This window comes from Vulpes vulpes, chromosome 13 (genome assembly GCF_048418805.1).
Source record: "Vulpes vulpes isolate BD-2025 chromosome 13, VulVul3, whole genome shotgun sequence".
NCBI classification, from domain to species: domain Eukaryota; kingdom Metazoa; phylum Chordata; class Mammalia; order Carnivora; family Canidae; genus Vulpes; species Vulpes vulpes.
In genome coordinates, this window is record NC_132792.1 from 370,944 (window position 1) to 390,655 (window position 19,712).

General features: G+C 67.3%; 2 protein-coding genes across 3 annotated transcripts; both read right to left on the minus strand.

Moving 5' to 3' along the window:
- Positions 1–2,190: 2,190 nt before the first annotated feature.
- THEM6 (thioesterase superfamily member 6) lies at positions 2,191–6,383 on the minus strand. Of its 2 annotated transcripts, XM_072733725.1 has the most exons (3): positions 5,714–6,383; positions 5,394–5,492; positions 2,191–3,720 (listed from the first exon to the last, which is right to left on the minus strand). In XM_072733725.1, exons 1-3 carry the CDS (start codon positions 6,224–6,226, stop codon positions 3,607–3,609), a joined length of 726 nt encoding a protein of 241 aa, XP_072589826.1. In that variant the 5' UTR covers positions 6,227–6,383; the 3' UTR covers positions 2,191–3,606. The 2 variants fall into 2 exon arrangements, with proteins under 2 accessions (XP_072589826.1, XP_072589827.1); XM_072733726.1 differs by lacking the exon at positions 5,394–5,492 and having other exon boundaries at positions 5,714–6,371.
- A 6,293-nt stretch (positions 6,384–12,676) lies between these two features.
- PSCA (prostate stem cell antigen) lies at positions 12,677–15,668 on the minus strand. The gene is made up of 3 exons (XM_025985049.2): positions 15,317–15,668; positions 14,035–14,142; positions 12,677–13,426 (listed from the first exon to the last, which is right to left on the minus strand). Exons 1-3 carry the CDS (start codon positions 15,366–15,368, stop codon positions 13,212–13,214), a joined length of 375 nt encoding a protein of 124 aa, XP_025840834.1. The 5' UTR covers positions 15,369–15,668; the 3' UTR covers positions 12,677–13,211.
- Positions 15,669–19,712: the final 4,044 nt, after the last annotated feature.

Consider the following 19,712-nt stretch of genomic DNA (forward strand, 5'->3'; position numbering starts at 1 on the left):
GCATCCTGGGCCGGCCTTCGTGGAAACCAGTCCCAGGGCACCTCAGAGCAGGACCAGCTCCTGAGCCCAAGGGAAATCTGCCCCCACTCCCGCCCCCCAGGTAGGAGGGAAGCAGGAGTGAAGGGTGCGCATGTCCGCCCTGGGGCGGGGGGTGGGGGCTGGGAGCACAGCACGTGGTCTCCCCGAGGGGGCACGGGGTGGGCTGCGTCTGGGCCAGGTGTCACCCACACACCTGGCCTCACTCACCTCCCCTGACCAGGGCCCACCAAGTCCTTGGGGGGCAGCCAAAGTGAGAAGAGATGGGGTGCAGGAGGTGCTAAGGACATGCCAGCTCGGCCCAGACACCAAGGGCCAGTGCCGGGCCCTGCACCACGCTGGACATGCGGCACCCGGGGTGGGGACGGAGGGGCCAGACCTCGGACCCTGTTTCCCCTGCAAGCTGCCCACCATCCCCCCCGCCCCCGGCCCAGGCCCTGACCTGGCTCGGCAGCCCTGGGGGCAGGTGGGGTGGGAGCTACGCCCGGCGCACTGGCAGCCTCGGAGCCTGCATGGCCCCAGCGGGCTGCCACCCCTCCCCAGGCCCCGATTCCCACCGGTGCCCTCTGGGCCGAGCACCTTCCGGGTTCTGCATCTCGGCCAGCCTTCCCCAGAGCTTCTGCAGCCAAGAGCTCCAGCATCCACTTGCCCACTCCCCGTGGTGAGATGGGGCCCTGGGTCCGGGCCTCCTAATCTGGGGTCCAGCAGCTTTCCTTGGGCTGGGGCCGCACGGCTGACAGAGGGCGCCCCTGCCCAAGCCCGCGAGCCCGGGCGGCCACCAACGCAGCCGAGTGGCCTGAGCCCAAGGAAAGCCCCTGACGTCTGCAGGCCCGAGAACGCCTGCCAGCCCTGCACATCCCGCTGTCCCCTCGGGAGCTGGGGAGGCCACGGAGGAGGCCTTGGGACGGCTGGCCCTGGCGTGCCCACAGCGGGGACGGGAGCTGCTCACACAGCTGGGGGCACTTGCGGCCTTGGGATCCAGGAGTTGGCTGTGGGGTCACAGAGAACACAGGAGGGGAGATGCCCACCAAGGGTGATCCGCTCCACAGGCAGGATGGCTGAGGCTGCTCAACGCCCCCGCCCCCCGGCCCAGCCCTGGGCCCTCCTCAGGATCCTCCTCCCTGGTTGGAGCTCCTCCAAACAGAACGAGTGAGACAGCCTCCCCTCCCGTCCCCACTGGCTGGGGCGTCTCCCTTGAGTGGACAGAGAAACCCCGGTGCCCCTGGGACACACGATGTTCAGCCCAGATGCCCCCGACCATCCTGAACGCCTCCTAACACAGACCTTGCCTCCCAGCCCCTGCCCTGCTCCGGGGCGCCAGCGGGCCGCCACCGCTGCAGGGACCTGCTGGGACCCAGACCCACTGTGTGCACACCGCTTCCTGTCCCTAGTCCCACCGTGTGACACCTGGGGTGACCCCCACGCTCCCCCACCCCCCGTATGTGCCCCACAGGACCTGCACGTACACCTGTTAGACGGGCAGACACGATGTTCCCCACAGACACCCAAGCACCCCTGTAGTCCAGGCACCGCTGCCCAGGGTGGGTGCGAGGCCCAGCCTGGCCAGCCCCAGGGCCCCTGGGCCAGGCGGGACATGGGAAGAGCTGAGCTTCGGCGGACCTCCCTCAGCCTCAGCCAGGCCGCAGCCTTCCCTCCCCAGCACCCAGTTCGAATCCAACTGCCCGTTCTCTTCCAGGCCCTCGGAGCAGGTGGTCAGGGCACGACGTGGCCCATAGCGCCCCTCACCTGCCTCATGTGCCGGCCCCACCTCCTGCCCTCTTTGAGGGACTTACGGCACGGCCCTGGGGGACCCCACCTCCACCCATAAAGGCCCACTGACCTCTGCCCCACCTGCTGCCCCCACCTCACCCCAGGAAGCCCAGAGCCTGAGGCCTAACCTCCCAAACTCCTCTGGGGGATCCTGGGACCAAACCACAAACGTGCACCGGCCGTCGCAGCCTGGGAACGAGAGCATCAGGGCCCGGGCCCACGTTCTGTGAAACAGGAGCAAGTCGTGCCCTGCCCTCCTGGTCCCTGAGGTCACGGGATCCCCAGAAGCTCAGACAGCGCCCCACCCCGGAAGACACCGCAGGGAGTGGCCCCGGCTTCCCCGAGGGACCAGGGCTTCGGGAATGAGGACTGCCTCCAGCACACTGACTTTAAAGACCCTTTAATCTCGGGTTTTCTTAAATAAAACAAATGTTGCAGCTTTCCCTTGCGGCTGTAAGGCAGATGTCAGCGAGGGGGCAGGAGCGGGGCAGGCGGACCGGGCGGGCTGCTCCCAGGGCCGGCTGGCGGGCCCGGCAGGGCGGGGTGGGGGGGGTGGCCCCGGCCACACCACGGGCTGGTGGGAGCAGGTGCGCGGCGGTGGCCGCCTCGTCCTGGGCGAGCAGCAGTGCCACCCCCGGGGCCTGAGCCGCGTCTCCAGCCGCCCAGAGCAAAGGCTCCCGGCTCTGCCACCCGGCCGGGCCACTCCGGGTTCTGCTCCTCCCTGGGCCTCCTCGGCAGGAAGGAGAGCGAGGAGGCGGGGACAGGCAGCTGGGCTGGTGTCCCAGCAGCTGGTGACCCTGACAGGGAGCCCCTCAAGCAAAGCCGTAAAGACCCTTCCCTGGCCCCAGCGCTTGGAGGGAGGGAGGAAGTCCCCAGAGGGCAGATGGGGACGACGACCCCAGGAGGGCAGGCCAATGAGGTGAAGGCCCAGAGAGGACAGGGCCCTCACCACGGTCAGAGCAGGGCCCGGTGAGCACCCAGTGGTGCAGGGAAGCGAGGGCAAAGTGCAGAGGGCATGTGGGCACAACCCTGCTCCCCGCTCGGCTTCCCCGGCAGCAGCAGGCCCAGCTGGGACGGGAGGCTCACCACCAGTACGGCCACAGGAGACCCTGCGCCCCCCGACCTGCACCGGGCCCCGCACATGCTCCGACCGCCGGTCCTGCCCCCACCCCAGGGGCGCCCCTGTGCCCTCTGGTCGGTCTGCCTGGCCCCAATTGCGCAGACCCCACCCTGGGCCTGCCTCGCCCTCACCTTCGGCCAGAGGGATCCGCTGTTGTGATCAGGCCCCAGCCGTGCCCCAGGGCTGCTCTGGCCTCACCCCTGCCGCAACACTCCCCGCCCCACCCCCAGCAGCTCCGTCAAACTCAAACTCCAGACTCCCGGGGCTCAGGGTGGTTCCAGCTGGTCCCTCTGGTCCCTCTGGCCCCAGCACTCTCCCGACTTGAGCCTACGGAAGCCTGGCTCCATCGGCAGGGTGGGGCCAAACCCTCTTCCCCCCAACAGCCCACAGGCCGAGGACCCTGGGCCTCCCACCTTCCTCATCACCTCCACCCCGAGGGCAGAGCTGGGGCCGGGCACCTGTGTCGCCCCCGTCCGGTGCCCAGCGTGGTATGGGGGCAAGGGAGGAGTATCCAAAACTGGCAGGGGGAGGGAGGGCCGGAGCATCGGAAGGGGGGCTGGGATGCAGGCTACTCCAACGGGGAGACGACTCTGCGCCAGCCCACTCTGCGCTCTCTGCCCCTGGCACGCAGGGGCGGGTGGGCAACTGCCCCAGGGCGAGGCCGGTGGGGGGCGTGGTGGTCACTGGTCCTTGACCACGTCACTGAGCCCACTCTCAGCCCTGAGCAGCTGGCTGCTGGTCTCGTTGTAGGCGATCCAGTGCCGCAGGTCTTCTGGCAGCTCCGGGGGTTCCACCTGCAGGGGGAGAGAGTACGATGCCCACGGGGACCACTGCCAGTGTGGCCAGCAGGGGTGCGGGCAGGGTGCCCAGCCAGGGTGCTGCTTTCACACCACTGGACCTCCCACCATGCTAGCTCTCAAGACACCATTCTCCTTCACCAGGCCCGTGTCCCCAAAAGGGCCACAACTGAGGCCACGCCCGCTGCAGGGAGAGAAGTGACAGGAGACAGGAGGCCCAGAGGGCTTCAGGAGTGGGGGGGGGAGGGGATGGCGGGGCGGGGAGGAGGCTGTCAGAACGCCTCTGCTGGCAGAGTGCTGGACAGGGGCCTGCCCGGGGCCCCTCTGTCCTCAGTGCATCAGGAGAGGCTGAGCCTGAGGCCCTGGGCCTGACTACTGTGTCCCCACCCCTGCACACTCAGCCACCAGCGCGATGGGCAGGCTGGCGAGACGCAGGGTGAGGGGGATGCCCGGTGGCTCAGGGGCTGAGCGTCTGCCTTCAGCTCAGGGCATGACCCCGGGGTCCGAGGATTGAGTCCCGCATCCGGCTCCCTGCAGGGAGCCTGCTTCTCCCTCTGCCTGAGTCTCTGCCTCTTTCTCTCTCTCTCATGAATAAATAAAATCTTAAAAAAAAAAAAAAGATGCAGGGTGAGGCCTGAGCGGCCAGAGGCCTCGTGGACGGGCTGCGGGCATTCCAGGGCCAAGGGCAGAAGCATGGGCAGAGGCACTTGGGGCCGCGGCCCTGGCTGGCCCTATAGACAGGGGAGCGCTGTTCAGCGTCCCTGCCAGGCTTTTGGGAGCACCGCCCTCCCAGCCCGCTGCAGTGACCAGCTGCAGTGCCTCTGTCGCCCCAAGGCCACCCTAATTTCAGCAGGCAGGATCCCCGGGCACTGGACTTGGATGGCCTTGCGCTAAGTCGGGGTTCTGTCCGGGTCCCCCTCCTGCAGGAAGAGGTCTCTTCTATCTCTTAGCCCCAGCTCTTGGTCTCCGATTAAAGTCCTTCACGGCCAGTGACTGCCCATGCCAGCCTCCTAACATGGGAAGGGACGTGTGGAGCAACTCTGTCCCCACAGGGTGGGCGACATCCAGGACCTCTGGGGGTGTGCCGAGGCAGAGAACCAGGGAGCTGTGCCCATGGCCCGAGGTGTAGCTTTGAGCAGTTCCCACGGCCTCTTTGAGCCCCAGTTTCCCCACTTTTGATACGGGGGAAAGGCTGCCCTGCCACGATGACGGTGAGCTTGTGACCCTCCTTGCTCAGGAGGTGCCTGTCCAAAGCCAGAGAGGGCAGCGCCCTGGTTTAGGGCACTAGGGGTTGGGGCAGGCCCTGCCTTTGGCTTGGAGGCTCCAGGCAAGTTTGTGGGAACCTGCCTGAGGCTGGGGCCTGCCTGGAAACCATCGCTGCGCTGGCGCCCTGGCTCGTCCCCAGGGCCCCCGTTGCCACGCTGCAGGAGCGGGCTGTGCTGAGCTGGGAGGAGCGGGCCCTGGGGAGGGTGCTCCGGCCCCACACAGGCGCTGCGGGACTCTCTGCAGCTGGGAGGCAGAAAAGCTTGCAGCATCTCTGGGGCTCAATCCCCCGGGGCCCAAATCCAGGTGACGGTGACCCGACCCCTCAGCTCCCAGCTGTGTGAAGGGCAGGGGGAGGGTGGGTGTCCTCAGGTCCTTGGAACTCCCGGTAACCTGCCCTCACTGACCCCGCCACTCGCATTCAGAAGCAGGGGCCGGAGACGGTGGCTCCAGAGTCCAAGGCACACAGCAGCACCAGGCCTCAGGCTCGCCTGGGGCTCCCTGTCCTGGAAGAGGTGGAGGGGAGGGCCTGGAGTCCGAGGGCCAGGCTCGGCCGCGGGGGGCGCCGAGAGTTCCCGGGAAAGGGGCGTCGGTGGAGGGAGGCCTGGGCCCGGAGGAAAGGCTGGAGGGGCGCTCGGGGGCAGGCGGGCACCCGGGGGGGGGGGCGCAGGCAGCTGGCCTGGGCGAAGGGGCAGGGCCCGGGCCCCGGCCGGCGGAGGGTGCTCACCCGGCGCTTGCACAGGTGCCGCACGACGCGCTCCGGCGAGGTGCCCAGCACGTGCTGGCGGGAGCGCAGCAGCGCGCACACGAAGCCGTCGCGCAGGCTCACGAAGCGCGCCTCCAGGTAGAAGGCGCGGGCGTCCCAGCCCAGCAGGCGGGTGCGCACCTCGAAGGGCTCCAGCAGGCGCAGCGAGCGGCGGTAGCGCGCGCACGAGGCGGCCAGCACGGCGCGGGCCCCGAGCGCGCGCAGGGCCCCCAGCACCCCGCAGCGGGCCAGGTGCGCGGCGCGCGCCACGTCGGCCTCGCGCAGGTAGCGCGCGTTGTTCATGTGCAGCAGCAGGTCCAGGTCCGAGGGCAGCACGCGGCCGGCGTAGCGCTGCTCGGCCAGGAGGTCGCGGACGCGCGGCTGCAGCAGGCGCGCACGGAGCACGGCGCACGGCACGCGCACCAGGTACCAGCCGTCCAGCAGCGCGAAGTAGGCGAGCGCCACGGCCAGCGACGCCACGGCCAGCCCCAGCATCGCGGGGCCTCCGGGGGCGCGGGGGCGCGGGGCGCGGGGGGCGCGGGGGTGCGGGGCGCGGGGCGCTGCTCGCGGCGCGGCCGGTGTCCGCGCCCCGCCTGCCGGCTCTGCCCGAGCGCCGCCGGGCCCAACCACCTCGCGGGCCGGGCCGGGGAGGGACGCGCCGGAATCCGCCGGCGCCGCAGGCCGGAGCCCCGCCCCCCGCGCGCCGCCCCCCCCGCGCCCGCAGTGGTGCGTCCCCCGCGCCCGCCCGCCCCGCCCCTTCCTCCGGGCCGCGCCACGGCGCCCTCTGGCGGTGGCTCCCCGCGCTGCAGGCGCAGGAGGCTCCGGGCTGGGCCGCCTGGCCGTGTCCCCCCCTTCCCGGCCCCCCGCCCGCCCCCGCCTGCCTGTCCCCTCTCACCTGCCTGCCCTCCCCCGCCCGCCTGCCTGCTTGTCCCCCCTCCTGCCTGTCCCCCGCCTGCCTATACCCCCTCCCGCCTGTCTCCCTCACCCATCCCCCCTCCTGTCTGTCCCCCCCACCTACCTGTCTCCCCCACCTGTACCCTCGCCTACCTGTGTCCCCCCCACCTGCCTGTCCCCCCGCCTGTCTCCCCCTCACCCATCCCCCCTCCTGTCTGTACCCCCCCACCTACCTGTCCCCCCCACCTGTACCCTCGCCTACCTGTGTCCCCCCCACCTGCCTGTCCCCCCACCTGTCTCCCCCTCACCCATCCCCCTTCCTGTCTGTACCCCCCCACCTGCCTGTCCCCCCGCCTGTCCCCTCAGCTACCTGTGTCCCCCCCACCTGCCTGTCCCCCTGCCTGTCTCCCCCTCACCCATCCCCCATCTGTACCCCCCCACCTGCCTGTCCCCCCCACCTGTCCCCCCTCCTGCCTGTCCCCACCTCACCTGCCTGTCCCCCCCCACCTGCCTATCCCCTCGCCTACCTGTCCCCACTCCTGCCTGTCCCCACCTCACCTGCCTGTCCCCCCCACCTGCCTATCCCCTCACCTACCTGTCCCCACTCCTGCCTGTCCCAGAGACTCAGACCCTGGCCTGAGGGGGCTCACAGTGCTGGCACTTCCTGGACCAGGCGGCAGGGCCCTCTGAGAGCGTGGGCGCAGTGGTCCCCAGGGGCACAGCCTCGGGACTGCTGGAGACCGACCGTCCCACGCCCCTCAAACATCCAGGGGCTGGCTCCCCACCTCGGCAGGGCCACGGCCCCAGTGCCAGGCAGCGGGTGCAGAGTGCGTCCGGTCTGCCCCCTACGGTAACCCAGCTCGTCACCCCCAGGTCGCGGTCATCTCAAACTCATTCCCAAGCGCTCCCATCCCTGGCGCTTTCAGAAACGGAGCCAGTGACGCCAGGGATGGAGGCGCAGAGTCGCAAATGTGCAGGACTCTGAGGTGTCGTAGCCCGTGGCGGTGGGGTGTGGACGAGCAGCCTGTAGCCCGCACTCCAGCCTCCATCCCCTTCTCTGCATCCCTGGGGAGGAAAGCCCAGAGGGGTCTGTCCCACTTCCCCTGCCCCCCACGGCTGGCCGGTCCCCGGGAGGCCCCCTCCGCAGGTCTACCCTGGAGCCCTGGAGAGCACCGCCCATCCTGAGAGGTGGCTGAGCTTTTGTCCAGGCCACACCGGGCCTGGGCTCGGGTTAACTGCCCTCCGAAAAGGGGGGCTCCCGGGGTAGTCCCACCACAGCAGGTGGCTTCCCTTGCCCTGGGCACCCTCTAGGCAGAGGCCGAGGTCTTTGCTTTTCTGGCCTTGCTTCCAGGGCCAGTGGTTGGTAGAATGGGACCTGGGTTTCCTGGATCCTTGGATCTGCTTGGATGCTCCCGGGGACGGGAAGCTCATTCTCTATGTCCTAGGAACCCCTGGAGGTAAGACAGGCCTTCCCCACGCGGGGCTCACACTTGTCTCTGTCGTGCTGGCGCTGTCCTAGCTCAGCTCCAACCGCCTGTCCCCGAGGTGGGCGGCAGCAGGATGGCAACGTCCTGAGCCCCCCGCCCACCCCCCCGGCCTGCAGCCGCTCTGTGAGTGCAGCCTGGTCACACCTGGTCTCATCCCCGCAGGGGAGGGGCCACCCCCAGAGGCCTGTTCTCGAGCTGCTGGCAAAGGTTGGTGAAGGATGAAATGGGGCTGGGGGGCTCACAGACCCCTGTGCCCATCCTCCTCACGGCCCAGGCTCCCTCGGCCCAGCTTCCTTTGGAGTTTCTGCCGGCCACGCTGAGCCCCCCACCAGACGCACACCGCAGGTGCCCTTCCCTCTGCCAGGGACCCTTCCCTCCCAGGGTTCCCCTCCCTGACCCCCAGACCATGAGGTTCCCAGAGTCCCGGGCTCACCCTGCTTTTGCACAGGCTCGATTATGCGAGCCGGGGGTGCGCCTCCTGCTGGCCCCTGAGAGAGGAGGCCGGGCAGGGCCTTGTGGGCCTCTGATGGCGCAGGCCCAGGGCCAGCACGGTCCGCAGCCCACTCGGGAATGCCCCACGAAGCAGTTCCTTCTCAGCTGCCACCATCCAGCTGCTTTGGTCCCACACAGCAGACGTGGGTGTCCCAGGGTCGTCATCAGCAGATTCCTGGGGGTTCCGGTCAGGCCGGGGACTCTTGGGCATCGGACCTAGAAGCCCCTCCCTCTGCATTGGCTTGAGGTGAGCCCTGGGAACCGCGCAGGGTGGAGGAGCTTTGGGGGGTACTCCTAGGTCCCCCGATTCCTCCAGAATTGTCCCATCTGGGTAGCGCCTGGTGTCGCCGACAGAGGTGGCTGCCGCTGGGGTTCAGGGCTCCCGGGGCGCAGGGAGAGGGGGAGCGTGGGCTCGTGGCGCCACGCAGTGGAATGGGAGCCGTGGTGCCAGCATCTGGAGCGGTGCCCCCTCCAGCCCCATTCCCAGGCCGGCCCCAGGCCTTGGCCACTGTCACACTGCCCGTGAGGGAGTCACCCTGCAACGCCAAGGGGGGTTGAGAGGGCCCAGAGCCATTTGTCTAGATTCCAGCCGGGAAGGGGGGCAGGGGGGCCCATATCCAACTGGAGCCTCAGGTCCGTGGAAAGGGAGAGGTCGCGAGCTGGTGGTGGCTCCGCTGCAGCTCTGGGATGCACTCCGGGGGACAGTCAGCCTGTTGCTCCTGCGGGGTCACCCGCTGGGGCTGTTTTCTGGGTGCCGTGTGCCCATGCCTGGGCTGGGGCAGGAGAGCTGCACCGTGAGGCAGGCCGTGTGTTCCACGGGCTCATGGTGACGTCCAGGCAGCCGGCCAGCTCGGGGGCTCAGGGCTCGGGTAGCAGCACAGGGTGCCCCCCGCCACTGTGGCCTTTGTGGAGTGGGCAGATGGGATCCCAGCTCTGTGCCCTGCAGCTCTGGGGACTTGGCAGGGGCGCTGAGCCTCTTCAGGACTGGCGAGGGGCGCCAGACACCCGTGCCCCCCCCATAGGGACCCTGCACCCCAGCCAGGGATGCAGGGCTCTTTCCTGTCTAGCTTGCCTCCTGGCTGCGGCTGTGTCCACCCTGCGTGGCCTCAGGATGGGAAAGAGGGGAGCCCCGAGGAGGTAGGTGGGCTCCCGGCAGCGGAGAGAAGGGGCTGCAGAGATGCAGGCCGAGGGGGAGGTGGGGCTCGGAGCCAGATGCCACAGACGGAGCCTCCCGAGGCAGGGGAAGTTCAGCTCTTTGCCTGCCCCGCTTCCTGGCCTCCAAAGGGGCTGCTGCGTCACCCCTCGGCAGCCGCCCTGCCCCCGCTCAGCAGCCCTCCCCCTGCACCCCAAGTCCAGCCAGGGAGGGGTGGCACCTCGCAGAGCAGGGCCCGGGCCGCTGACCGACACAGTGACCTGTGTGCCTGGTCCTGGGCCAGGTGGGCTGGGTGCTCTACAAACACCTGAGCGATCGCAGGTGGAGGCCTCGCCGGCCCGGGGTGGGGCATCGATCCCGGCCCTGCAGCCGCCAGACAGGCCTGGGCAGATGGTCAGGCCGAGCCAGCGGGCCCGGGGCAGCACAGCACAGGAGGCTGGGCGAGACGCCAGGGCCGGCGGTGCCCACCCAGGGATGCCCCTGGAGGCCCGATTTGGGCTGAATGAGCCCACTGGGGAGGACGGCTAGGAGCCAGCCCTGTGCCCTCGGGTCTGCTCCTTCACATCCCTGCGCCTTGGGTTTTTCTCTGTTCAGGGTGGTTGGGAATCGAATGCTCGCACGGGAGGCCCGTGGGGGAGCCTGGGCCTGCGGCAAAGGGTACGCTTGCTACTGTTGCACCTATTGTGATTGATGCCAGAGGCCCAGGTGTCCCCAACACCGTGACTACTCAGGACACGGCATCGTATAAACAACCCCAGGTCTGTCCGGCCAGGGGAGCCCTCAGCCACCAGACGCAGCCGTGAGGGACACCAGTCCTTGCTGTGCAAGGATCTATGTTTAGAAACTGGGGAGCATGTGCATGGTGACCCCGGTGTGCACGTTGGCGTGCACCTGTGTGTGTGTGCACAGGAAGCACCCCGGGGATGGTGGGAGATGCGAGCCTCGAGCACAGGGATCTGCATCCTGCACCCCTTCTTTCTTGCCTTTCTGTAGCTCATAAAGATGAGACGGTGCAAGGAGAGGAGAGGAGGGTCCCCCCAAGACCTTGCCCTGGGCCAGCTGCTGAGGGGCGCAGTGCCGGAGGGCTGAGGGGCGCAGTGCCGGAGGGCTGCTCTGCACGTGGTCAGGCCCCTGCTGACCCCACCCTGAGAGGAGGAGCCCCCGCGGAGGACCAGCGCCAGGCAGTGCTGTGTTGGGAGGGGAGGGGGGAGGGGCAAGGCCAGCGCCCAGGTTCTCTGCGTGAGGCCACGTGAACCTGGGGACAGCCCAGGAGGTCAGAGGAGTCAGTGGCCCGTGGACACGGAGAACCCAGCTCCAGCTCTGTTGTCCCAGCGCCCGCCCTCTCCCCTCCTGCTGGAGCCCAGGTCGGGGCGGGGGGGGGGGGGGGGGGGGGGGGGTTGGGGGAGGGGCACCCCTGCCAGGGTGTGCCTGACGTGTGGGCCGCCGTGGGTGCGCCACCCTGCTCGGCGGGCGGTGGCCCGTCCCTCTGGGCTTCCAGGCCCGGCCACACCGCTCTTTGGGATCCTCTGTCCGTGCTGTGTTCTTTCTCGAGCTCGCCTGCTGACGCTACGTATTTCTATATTTGTCCTGTTCACCAGGCCCCATTGTCCTGTAAGCTCCGTGACCTCGGGTGGCTCCAGGGCTTCAAGAGAGGTCGGGGGGCGGGGGGAATCCGTCCAAGCCCAGGCGACTGCAGTTTCTGGGTGCCTGGAACAGTGCCTGGAACAGAGTAGGTGCTCCGCAACTGTTTGCTGGGCAGATGCACCCAGTGTCCTCTGTGGTCACCGGGACAGAGTCGACAGGCCTGGGCCCACTGGAGGGAGGCACAAAGTTCCACTGGAAGCCCCGTCCTTGGTGCCCACCAGTCCTCAATCTGCTGTCGGCTCAAGCTCCAGCCCGGGCCAGACCCCGATGGGCCTAAGGGTCTGCCCAGGGACCCCAGGTCTGTGGTGCCCTCCCAGGAAACAGAGGCCTGGCCCTGAACTCTGGGCCCTGGACCGGACCCCGGACCGGAGTCAGAGGGGCATCGTGGCAGAGGCCCCGGCCCAGAGCTCCCCAACAGGAGCCGGGCGCCTGGGCTGGGAAGGGCGCGGTGGGGAACTCTGCCCTCCCGACGGTGCGACCCTGGGACCCGGTGTCCTGCCTGGGGACACACTGGGGGAGACTTGGAGCCTCTGGCCCCGCCATGTTGGGCAGTGTGACCCCGCCCCCCCCCCACCCAGAGCTCCAGAGCCCAAGTTCGAATCCTGCCGCAGCTACCACGTGGTGTGTGTTGGACCAGAACCAGAAGCAGCTCGTGCAGGTCCCGGCCCTGGCCCGTGGCCCTCAGGGCCCACCCCCCTCGGGTGGCCTCCCCCAGGCCACAGGTACTCTGAGGGGAGCCCCAAGAGGAGTGATTGGGGGCTCCTAGAACGGAGAGGGACAGGTGGTCAGGGGCGGGGAGGCCCGTCTGCTGGGGACCCTTCAGCGTAGTTTGACTTTTTCACTGTGGATGTGGAGAATTTACAACAGACAAAAAACGTTTTAAGAAACAGACGGAAGGGCTGTCCTCAAATGAAGGGGAAGGACAGGGCGGGGCCGCCGTGGGGACCTCACTCAGCAGCAGCCCCTCCCACCCAGAAACCCGTGTCCTGTGAATCCTCAATCCTCACAGCACAGAGGGGTCACAGGTAAGTGTCTGAGGCTCAGAGAGGTCGAAGGACATGAGTGAGGCCACACGGCAGGAGCCGGGATCCCCAGGATGCTGCTTCCCTCCAGGCGTCCATCACGTGCTCCTGCCAGGCCAGAGCTCCACCCCACGTGGCTGGCCAAGGACATGGCCACAGCCCATGGACACAGGGCCAGGTGGCACCCCAACACAGGCCCGCACCCCAGCCTTGACCCCACGCAGGGGCATGCAAGAACGGAGCTCTCTGCAGCTAAGTCAAGGGGACTTTATTAAGGGCCTACCCTGTGCTGGGGTTCCTGCCCCAGGACTCCCATGGCCATGAGGAGCTGGAACCCCTTCCACACCTCATCTTTTGGGGCCCGTGGGACCTTACACCCCTCAGCCTTCATGGGGCCCTCCTGAGTGCCAACTCCTTGCTGGGGGCGGGGGACACCATGGGTGGGACATGGCTTAGCTGACGGAGGGGGTGGGCAGGGAAGGCTTCCTGGAGGAAGAGATGCCTGAGCGAGGGTTGTGGGGTAGGCTGGAGTCTGGGGGTTGGACAGACTGTACGGGCTGGGTTCTACTGATTTGGGACAGTGCCACAGCAATAGAACCCAGCCTGCTGAGCAGTAGGAGCTGGGCAGGGCTCGTGGGGGGAGCCACAGAAGGCTGGAGAGGGCAGAGGGGCACGGTCCAAGCTGAGTTAGGGTCTCGGAGGAGTCTCAACTGGGCCAGGTGTGTGAAGGGTGCTCTGGACCCCTGCACATCAATGCCCAGCGTGGGACAGCGGGGTCCTCCTGGATCTTACAGCCGGCCAGGGCCCCAGAGCAGCAGGCCACCGAGAGCAGTGAGCAGTGCCAGGGTGACAGTGGCTGGCTGCAGGGCATGGGCCCCACTGGCGTTGCACAGGTCAGTGGAGCAACACGTGATGTTCTTCTTGCCCACGTAGTAGTTCTGCGAGTCCTCCACACAGTGCGAGCTGCAGCCCTTGCTAATGAGGGTCAGGACGCCAACCGCACCTGGGAGTGAGGGCCGCTCAGCTAGGGCTGGTCCTGGATGCTCACCCACCTGGCCTTGTCCCCATGCCCATGGCCCTCTTCCTGTCCCCACTCTGACTGAAACTCTAGAGTTGACTGTCCCAGACTGCCAGCAGTGTCAGGGCAGGCACCTGGCCTCATCCATGTCCACGTGCCCAGCCAGACCTGCTGGGCACTCAACATGCCTGATGAGTGAACAAATGCGGCGATGGGTGAGTGAGTGATGGATGGGTGGATGGATGAGTGATGGAAAGGGGGATGGATGGATGAAGGAGGGATGGGTGGGTGGATGAGGGAGGGGGATGGATGGGTGGATGAACGAGTGATGGAGGGGGGATGGACGGTAAAGGGTTGAGTGATGGGCAGACAGACAAGGGACGGGGGATGAATGGATGGGAAGCTAAGCACCTGTATCTGGGGGTGGATAGATGAAGAAGTCAGCAGGTGGACAGGAGGTTTTTTGAGCCCCTACCACCGGGGGTGAGTGCAGGGAGTAGAAGGGATGGCGGGAGGCAGGGCAGAGCCACACCCAGCCCTGGGAGAGTCTGGGCAGGTCACGGGAGGACTGCGGGGGCGGCAGGGCCACTCACGGATGCGCTCGGTCCAGCACTGCGTCTCGGAGTGGGAGCAGTTCTGCACGCGCTGGCAGTCCTGGCTGCTGACGAGGGCCTTGCAGGAGTAGCACTCCAGGGCGGTGCCTGCGGGGCGGGGTGCTCAGAGGCTGCCCTCCCACAGTGGGGAAGCACCACCTTCCAGGTGCTGAGAGCGTGCAAGAGCACAAGAGCCCACTGCAAGCCGGGACGGCCCCAGGGTGTCACCAGGGAGGCTTCTCTGCCCACTTGCTGCCGTGGCGCCGGGAATCCACCCTTCGTGCCCCAGCCTGTGGTCTGAGAGGGAAGGGCCTACACCCCCCAGGGTGGGAACTGGCTCACCCCACTTGGCAGGAGGCCCAGCTGGGTGCTGGGCAGCTGAGGGCGGTGGGGTGGGCAGGACTCCTCCCAGGATCACTCGTGCCACCATCCAGGCCCTTCCATCACGGTCTCTAACAGCCTGTGTGAATCCAGCCCAGCCCCCCAGTCCCCAACCCCTCCCAGGCATCCCCGGTGCCAGGAGACCCTGCGTGGGCCCCTGGGTGCTGGTCATGATGCGGTCCCTTCCGGTCAGCACACTGATGGAGCTGGGATGCCAGCCCCGTGCAGCCAGCCCTGTGCCCACACACGAGCCGACCCCCAGCAGCCTTGGGGGCCATCGTCATGATCCCCACTTCCCAGAGGAGGAAGCTAAGTCTCTAAGAGGTTTAGGGACGCCCCAGGGCGGGAAGAGCCCCAGCTGGGCCCGGCGTCAGGACCAGAGCAGCAGAGGCCTGCCCGGTTTCCATGGCCTGTGTCTGCTGTCCTGGCTGCCCACAGCGGACCCGGGGCCGGGCCTCGGGTGCTCTCGGGATGCCCCCCAGGGCCCCCACCACCCCATTCTGCCCTCCTTGCCTCTGTGGCACTTCTTACCTCGAGGCATTTCCCCAGGGCCTCCCCCAACCCTGCAGGTTCCCTGCGCCACCGTCTGGCGGTCTGGCCATCGGAGAGCCAGGCCCCGCGCCACGGCGGGTAAAGGACTAGAAGCCCCGTGCCCTGCCTGCCTCTGGGTGAGTCCCTCCTGCACCTGCCCCGAGGGGGACGCCGGCAAGGACCGAAGCCCCTTCTTCCTGCCGCTGCCTCGCTTACCTGCCACCTGGAGTCCTCCTCCCTGTGCCCCCACCTCCAGCTCCTCTCTGTCCTTCTGGGTGGGTCCTCTCTCTGGGTGCCCCTCTGGGCTCCCTGGCTTGCCCCCACCCATCCTAGCTCCCACGGCCCCGCCCCACGGTGGCGGAGGTCTCACCTGGCCGCAGGGCCAAGGCAGCGGCCAGCAGGGCGAGGAGGACGGCCTTCATGGTCACCAGCGGGCAGCGGTGGCCTGGACCTCAGGGTGGCTTTATATCGCTTTGACCAGCAAGGGGGAGGCTCCGCAGCCCACTGTCAACACGGACGGGCTCCCCACGGCCAGCAAGGCCTGCGGGGCGGGCAGATCCCAATCTCCGGCTGCCCTGCCAGGCTGCACCCGCCACTCCCTTTGTCCTCCTGTCTGCTTCCGGGAGGCAGGGCCTGCCCCGGGGCAGGGGCACCCTCCCCACCCACGCCCGGGTCCCAGCCACCCCAGGGGGCGCAGTGAGGCCAGAGGAGGGTGACCGCCTTCCTGAGAACCATTCATTCCCCTGGTCCTTCAGCCAAGGTCGAGGGCCAGCCTCCCTTGGGGCTGCTCTTGCTCCCAGGCCTCCTGGTCGCCCAGGGGCAACAGGCCTCGAATGGGGGGGGGGGCAGGGAGGCCGGTCGGGGAAGCGCCCGAGGCTGGAGGGCGGCCGGCACAGCCCGAGTGCACAGATTTGGTGCGAGGAAACGTGTGCAGCCGGGTGCATGCTGCACCCTCCAGACCCTACTTAGTCCCCACACAACACGGAGCTTTAGCTGCAAGGGAGTCTGCGAAATCGAGCGTTGGCGGCCTCTGGAGGATGGGGAGGAGGAGGAGGAGGAGGACGGGGGTCGGCACCAGGCTGGACGCTGTCTGTGCCCAGGCCCGCTCTCCTCCTTGCTTGTGCCCTGGAGCCCAGAAAGGGGCAGGAAGGGCTCCCTCTGGCTGGACACCCCCGGGACGAGCAGAGGCTGAGCCGTGTCTTCCGGCTGCAGGGGCCGTGAGTGGCCGTGTGCACGGGACCGGCCTCCTCCCTGCCCACCGGCCCTGGCCAGCCCGTGGCAACCCCTCTGTCCCCCCACCCCTCCAAGCCCCGGGGTCGGTGGCTTCCTGCTGCTCATGGCCTGGGGCTCCTCTAAACATGACCCTCCCTTTGTAAACAGCCTCCCCATGTGCCCTGGAGTGTGCAGCTGGGTGCTGGCAGCTACGGGCCTGCCCACCACCGCTGACCCCACGCATCTGGGGGCTGGCAGGGGTGGGGGCAGCACCTCTCCCTTCCCGATGCTCTCCTGGCCCTGGGGGGTGGGCATCTTGACCTCACTTTCTCATCTGACCTCACCGTCCTGGGGTTGCCCCTGGGACACGGCAGGGCCGAGCACATGTTGCTGGCAGGGCACTGGCTGGGGGAGTGGCCTCCGTGCCCCAGGTCCTGGCGGGGGGCAGCTCCCACCCCTTCACCGTGAGTCCCGGATCAGGATAACACAGTGATGGGCAGGAGTGAGACCCTGGGCTCCCTGGGATTCGCTGTGCCTCTAGGGCCTTTTCTGCACAGCGCCCCCCTCCAGCACCCATCGCGCTGGGCCCTCCTGGGGGGGGGTCTTTCCCTTGGCAGGTGAGGAGCTTGGGGCCCCAAGAGGGCCAGGACCTTGCTCAGGGTCACTGCGGGGTGGGGAAGCGTGGCCCCTCTGCCAGCCTCCTTCCTGGCCGCTCAGAACCTTCTCCCTGGACACCCCCACTGCAGCCCCAGTCCCATCACTCAGGCGCGGCACGGGGCACAACGTGTGTGACTTCACGGTTTCGTGCGTGGCAGTCTGCCTGTCTGCTCACCCCCAGCTCCCTCCCCGGGACTAGGGGTGCCCTGCCCTGGAGCCTTTCTTATCTGCCTTTTTATTCAAGGCACCCAGCACCTAGCACCAGCCCGGAACATTCATTCCTCAAATATTGACAGGTGCACAAATGTTTGTCAATCTGATTTGATATGCGGGGATTGCGGCCGAGGTTCTCGAGCAGGGTCCTTCTGTGCCCGGGGGACGTTTGGCGATGCCTGAAGATATGCCGTGTCCCAGCAGGGGCTGCTAGTGGCTTCCCGGGGGTGCAGGCCGACAATGCTGCTCAGCACCCCGCACAGGACACGCCGCGACAGGGTCGTGGCCAGCCTGATGTGGGCAGACCTGCAGGGGTGGGGGCCGGCCCAGAGCGGATGGGTACGGAGGGCACAGAATCAGACCAAACGGGGTTGCCTGGGGTCTGAGGAGCCAACGAAGTCGGCCTGGCTGGCCCTGGGGCTTGCCTGGGATCCCCCACAGCCTCCTTCCTTCCCATTGCTCCCTTGGGGAATGGGACGCGGTGGCCCTGCCGGCGTCGTCGCTGTCTTCCAGAAGCACACGACTCGTCTGCTCGCCCAGGTTTCCAGCTGGAGGATCCTAGTCTCGCCCAGACCTGATTCACATGGTCCCGGACGGGCCTTCGGACTTTACTAGTCTGAGCTGGTGCTGAAATGAGTTAGGACTTCGGGGCTGTTGGGATGGAATGGGTGTACCTTGCTCCGCTCTGAGTTATGTCCCTCCCTGCCCCCAAAATTCCTATGTTGGAGGCCCAACCCCGAGGTGACGGTGTTTGGAGGTGGGGCCTCTGGGAGATGACGGTTCTGATGAGGTCATGAGGGTGGCCCCCCCACCCCCCCGCCATGGGGTTCATGCCCTGATAAGATCCATGGAGGACCTCGAGAGCGGGGCTGTCTGCAGGCCAGGAAGCGGGTCCTCGCCAGACCCCGACGCTGCCGGCACCCCGACCTCAGACCTGCAGCCTCCGGAGCCGTGGGAAACGAACTGTGTTGTTTTTGCCACCCGGTCTGCAGTGTTTTGTTACGACAGCCTGAGTTGACAGGGCCGCTGGCCTGGGAGCCGTGGCTCAAATATTGCAGCCACCGCAGGGACGCCCTAGACTCAGGTATTAAACTCCACCCCCGGTCGCAGGCTGACCTCTCACCTCAGCCCCAAACCAGGCCTGAACTAGGTTCACAGTCTGAACTCCGACCCTGCTCACCAAGTAAGCCCCGACCTGGCCACCCAGAGGACCTGCCCCCGTCCCTGACTGCGTCCTGGCCCACCATCCGTGCTTTGGGCACACACTGAGTGCAGCCCCTCGGCCTAGACCGAGCCTGGATCCCCCCATGTCCCATTTTCCCGGGAAGGTCTGTCGCTAAGGGGCACGACTCCCTGCAGCCCCTCCCGGCAGTGGATGGGGTCAGGGCGTGGCTCCGACGTGACTCACGCTTAGCCCCCGTCCTCTCCTCTGCTCTGCTGTCACCTTCTGGGCCCCAGATTTTCCTGTTCTCTCTTGGCTCTCCACCGACCCGCCCAACCCGTTGGGTTCTCCTGAGATCCCGCCCGCTCACATTCCCCTCTCCCCCATTGCCAGGAGGGAAGGTGGGGGGGGGACTGGCAGCAGGGCCAGGCCCTGGGAAGGGGGGGTCGCTGACCATGGCCCTGTCCCACACTTGAGTGGACACTATTTTGGACGAATCTTATATTTTATGCAGAATTATTTTTTTTAAGATTTTATTTATTTATTCATGAGAGACATAGAGAGAGAGAGAGGCAGAGACACAGGCAGAGGGAGGAGCAGGCTCCATGCAGGGAGCCTGACGTCGGACTGGATCCTGGGTCTCCAGGATCACGCCCTGGGCCAAAGGCAGGCGCTAAACCACTGAGCCCCCCAGGGACCTCATTTTATGCAGAATTAATTTAAAAAATAAAGATGGTATGTTAATGACAAAAGCACCACTGACTTCACCTTCCACTTTTGTAGACTTTGCCTTTAGAAAAGCGCATTCGTAAAACCCAGAGGGGGATCCGCACGCTGCCAGACCACTGACAGTCGGGAGAAAGCGTGCTCAGGGCCTGGACTCGCAGTTTGGGTTCTTGGGATTAAGGCATCTAGCGAACTGTGTGTGTGCGTACTGGGGCACTGGTCCCACTGGGGACCCTGGGGGCCTGCGTATGACCCGCCACCTACCGTGGCCAAGCCCCCACGGCCCACCCACCGCACCCCGGGTGCCCGTCCACCTGTAATCCTGCAAAGGGCTTCGGGCCCCTGGTTCTCCCAAGGCGTCCTGGCACCGTCCGGGCCTCTGCCCCAACCTCCCCCCCGCCCTGCCTGTGGCCTTCAGTCCAGCCCCCTGCTCCTTCCCTGGTCCGTCTTCTCTGCCCCGCTCCCTTCCCTCCTGGAGCGGGGTCACTGAGCCCAGGACACCCCGCCTGCCTCAAGCAGCGCCGCCCCGCGGCCACAGGGTGTGGAATTCACAGGCACCCTCACCTGGAGCCGAGGCCCCCCTCCTTGCCAGGAGACACCTGTCACCCCAAGAGCCCCCTCCAGGGACTGGCTGGTGATGTGTCCCCACCTGAGGCCTCCAGAGTCTGGGTGAGAAGCTCTGTTCCTGGGGGAGGCCTGCAGGCTGAGGGACCACCCGCTGGGAAGGAACTCCCGTGGGCTTGGAGGGGACGGTGAGAGGCGGACGTGGTGCGGCCTGCTGGGGACCATTCTGTGG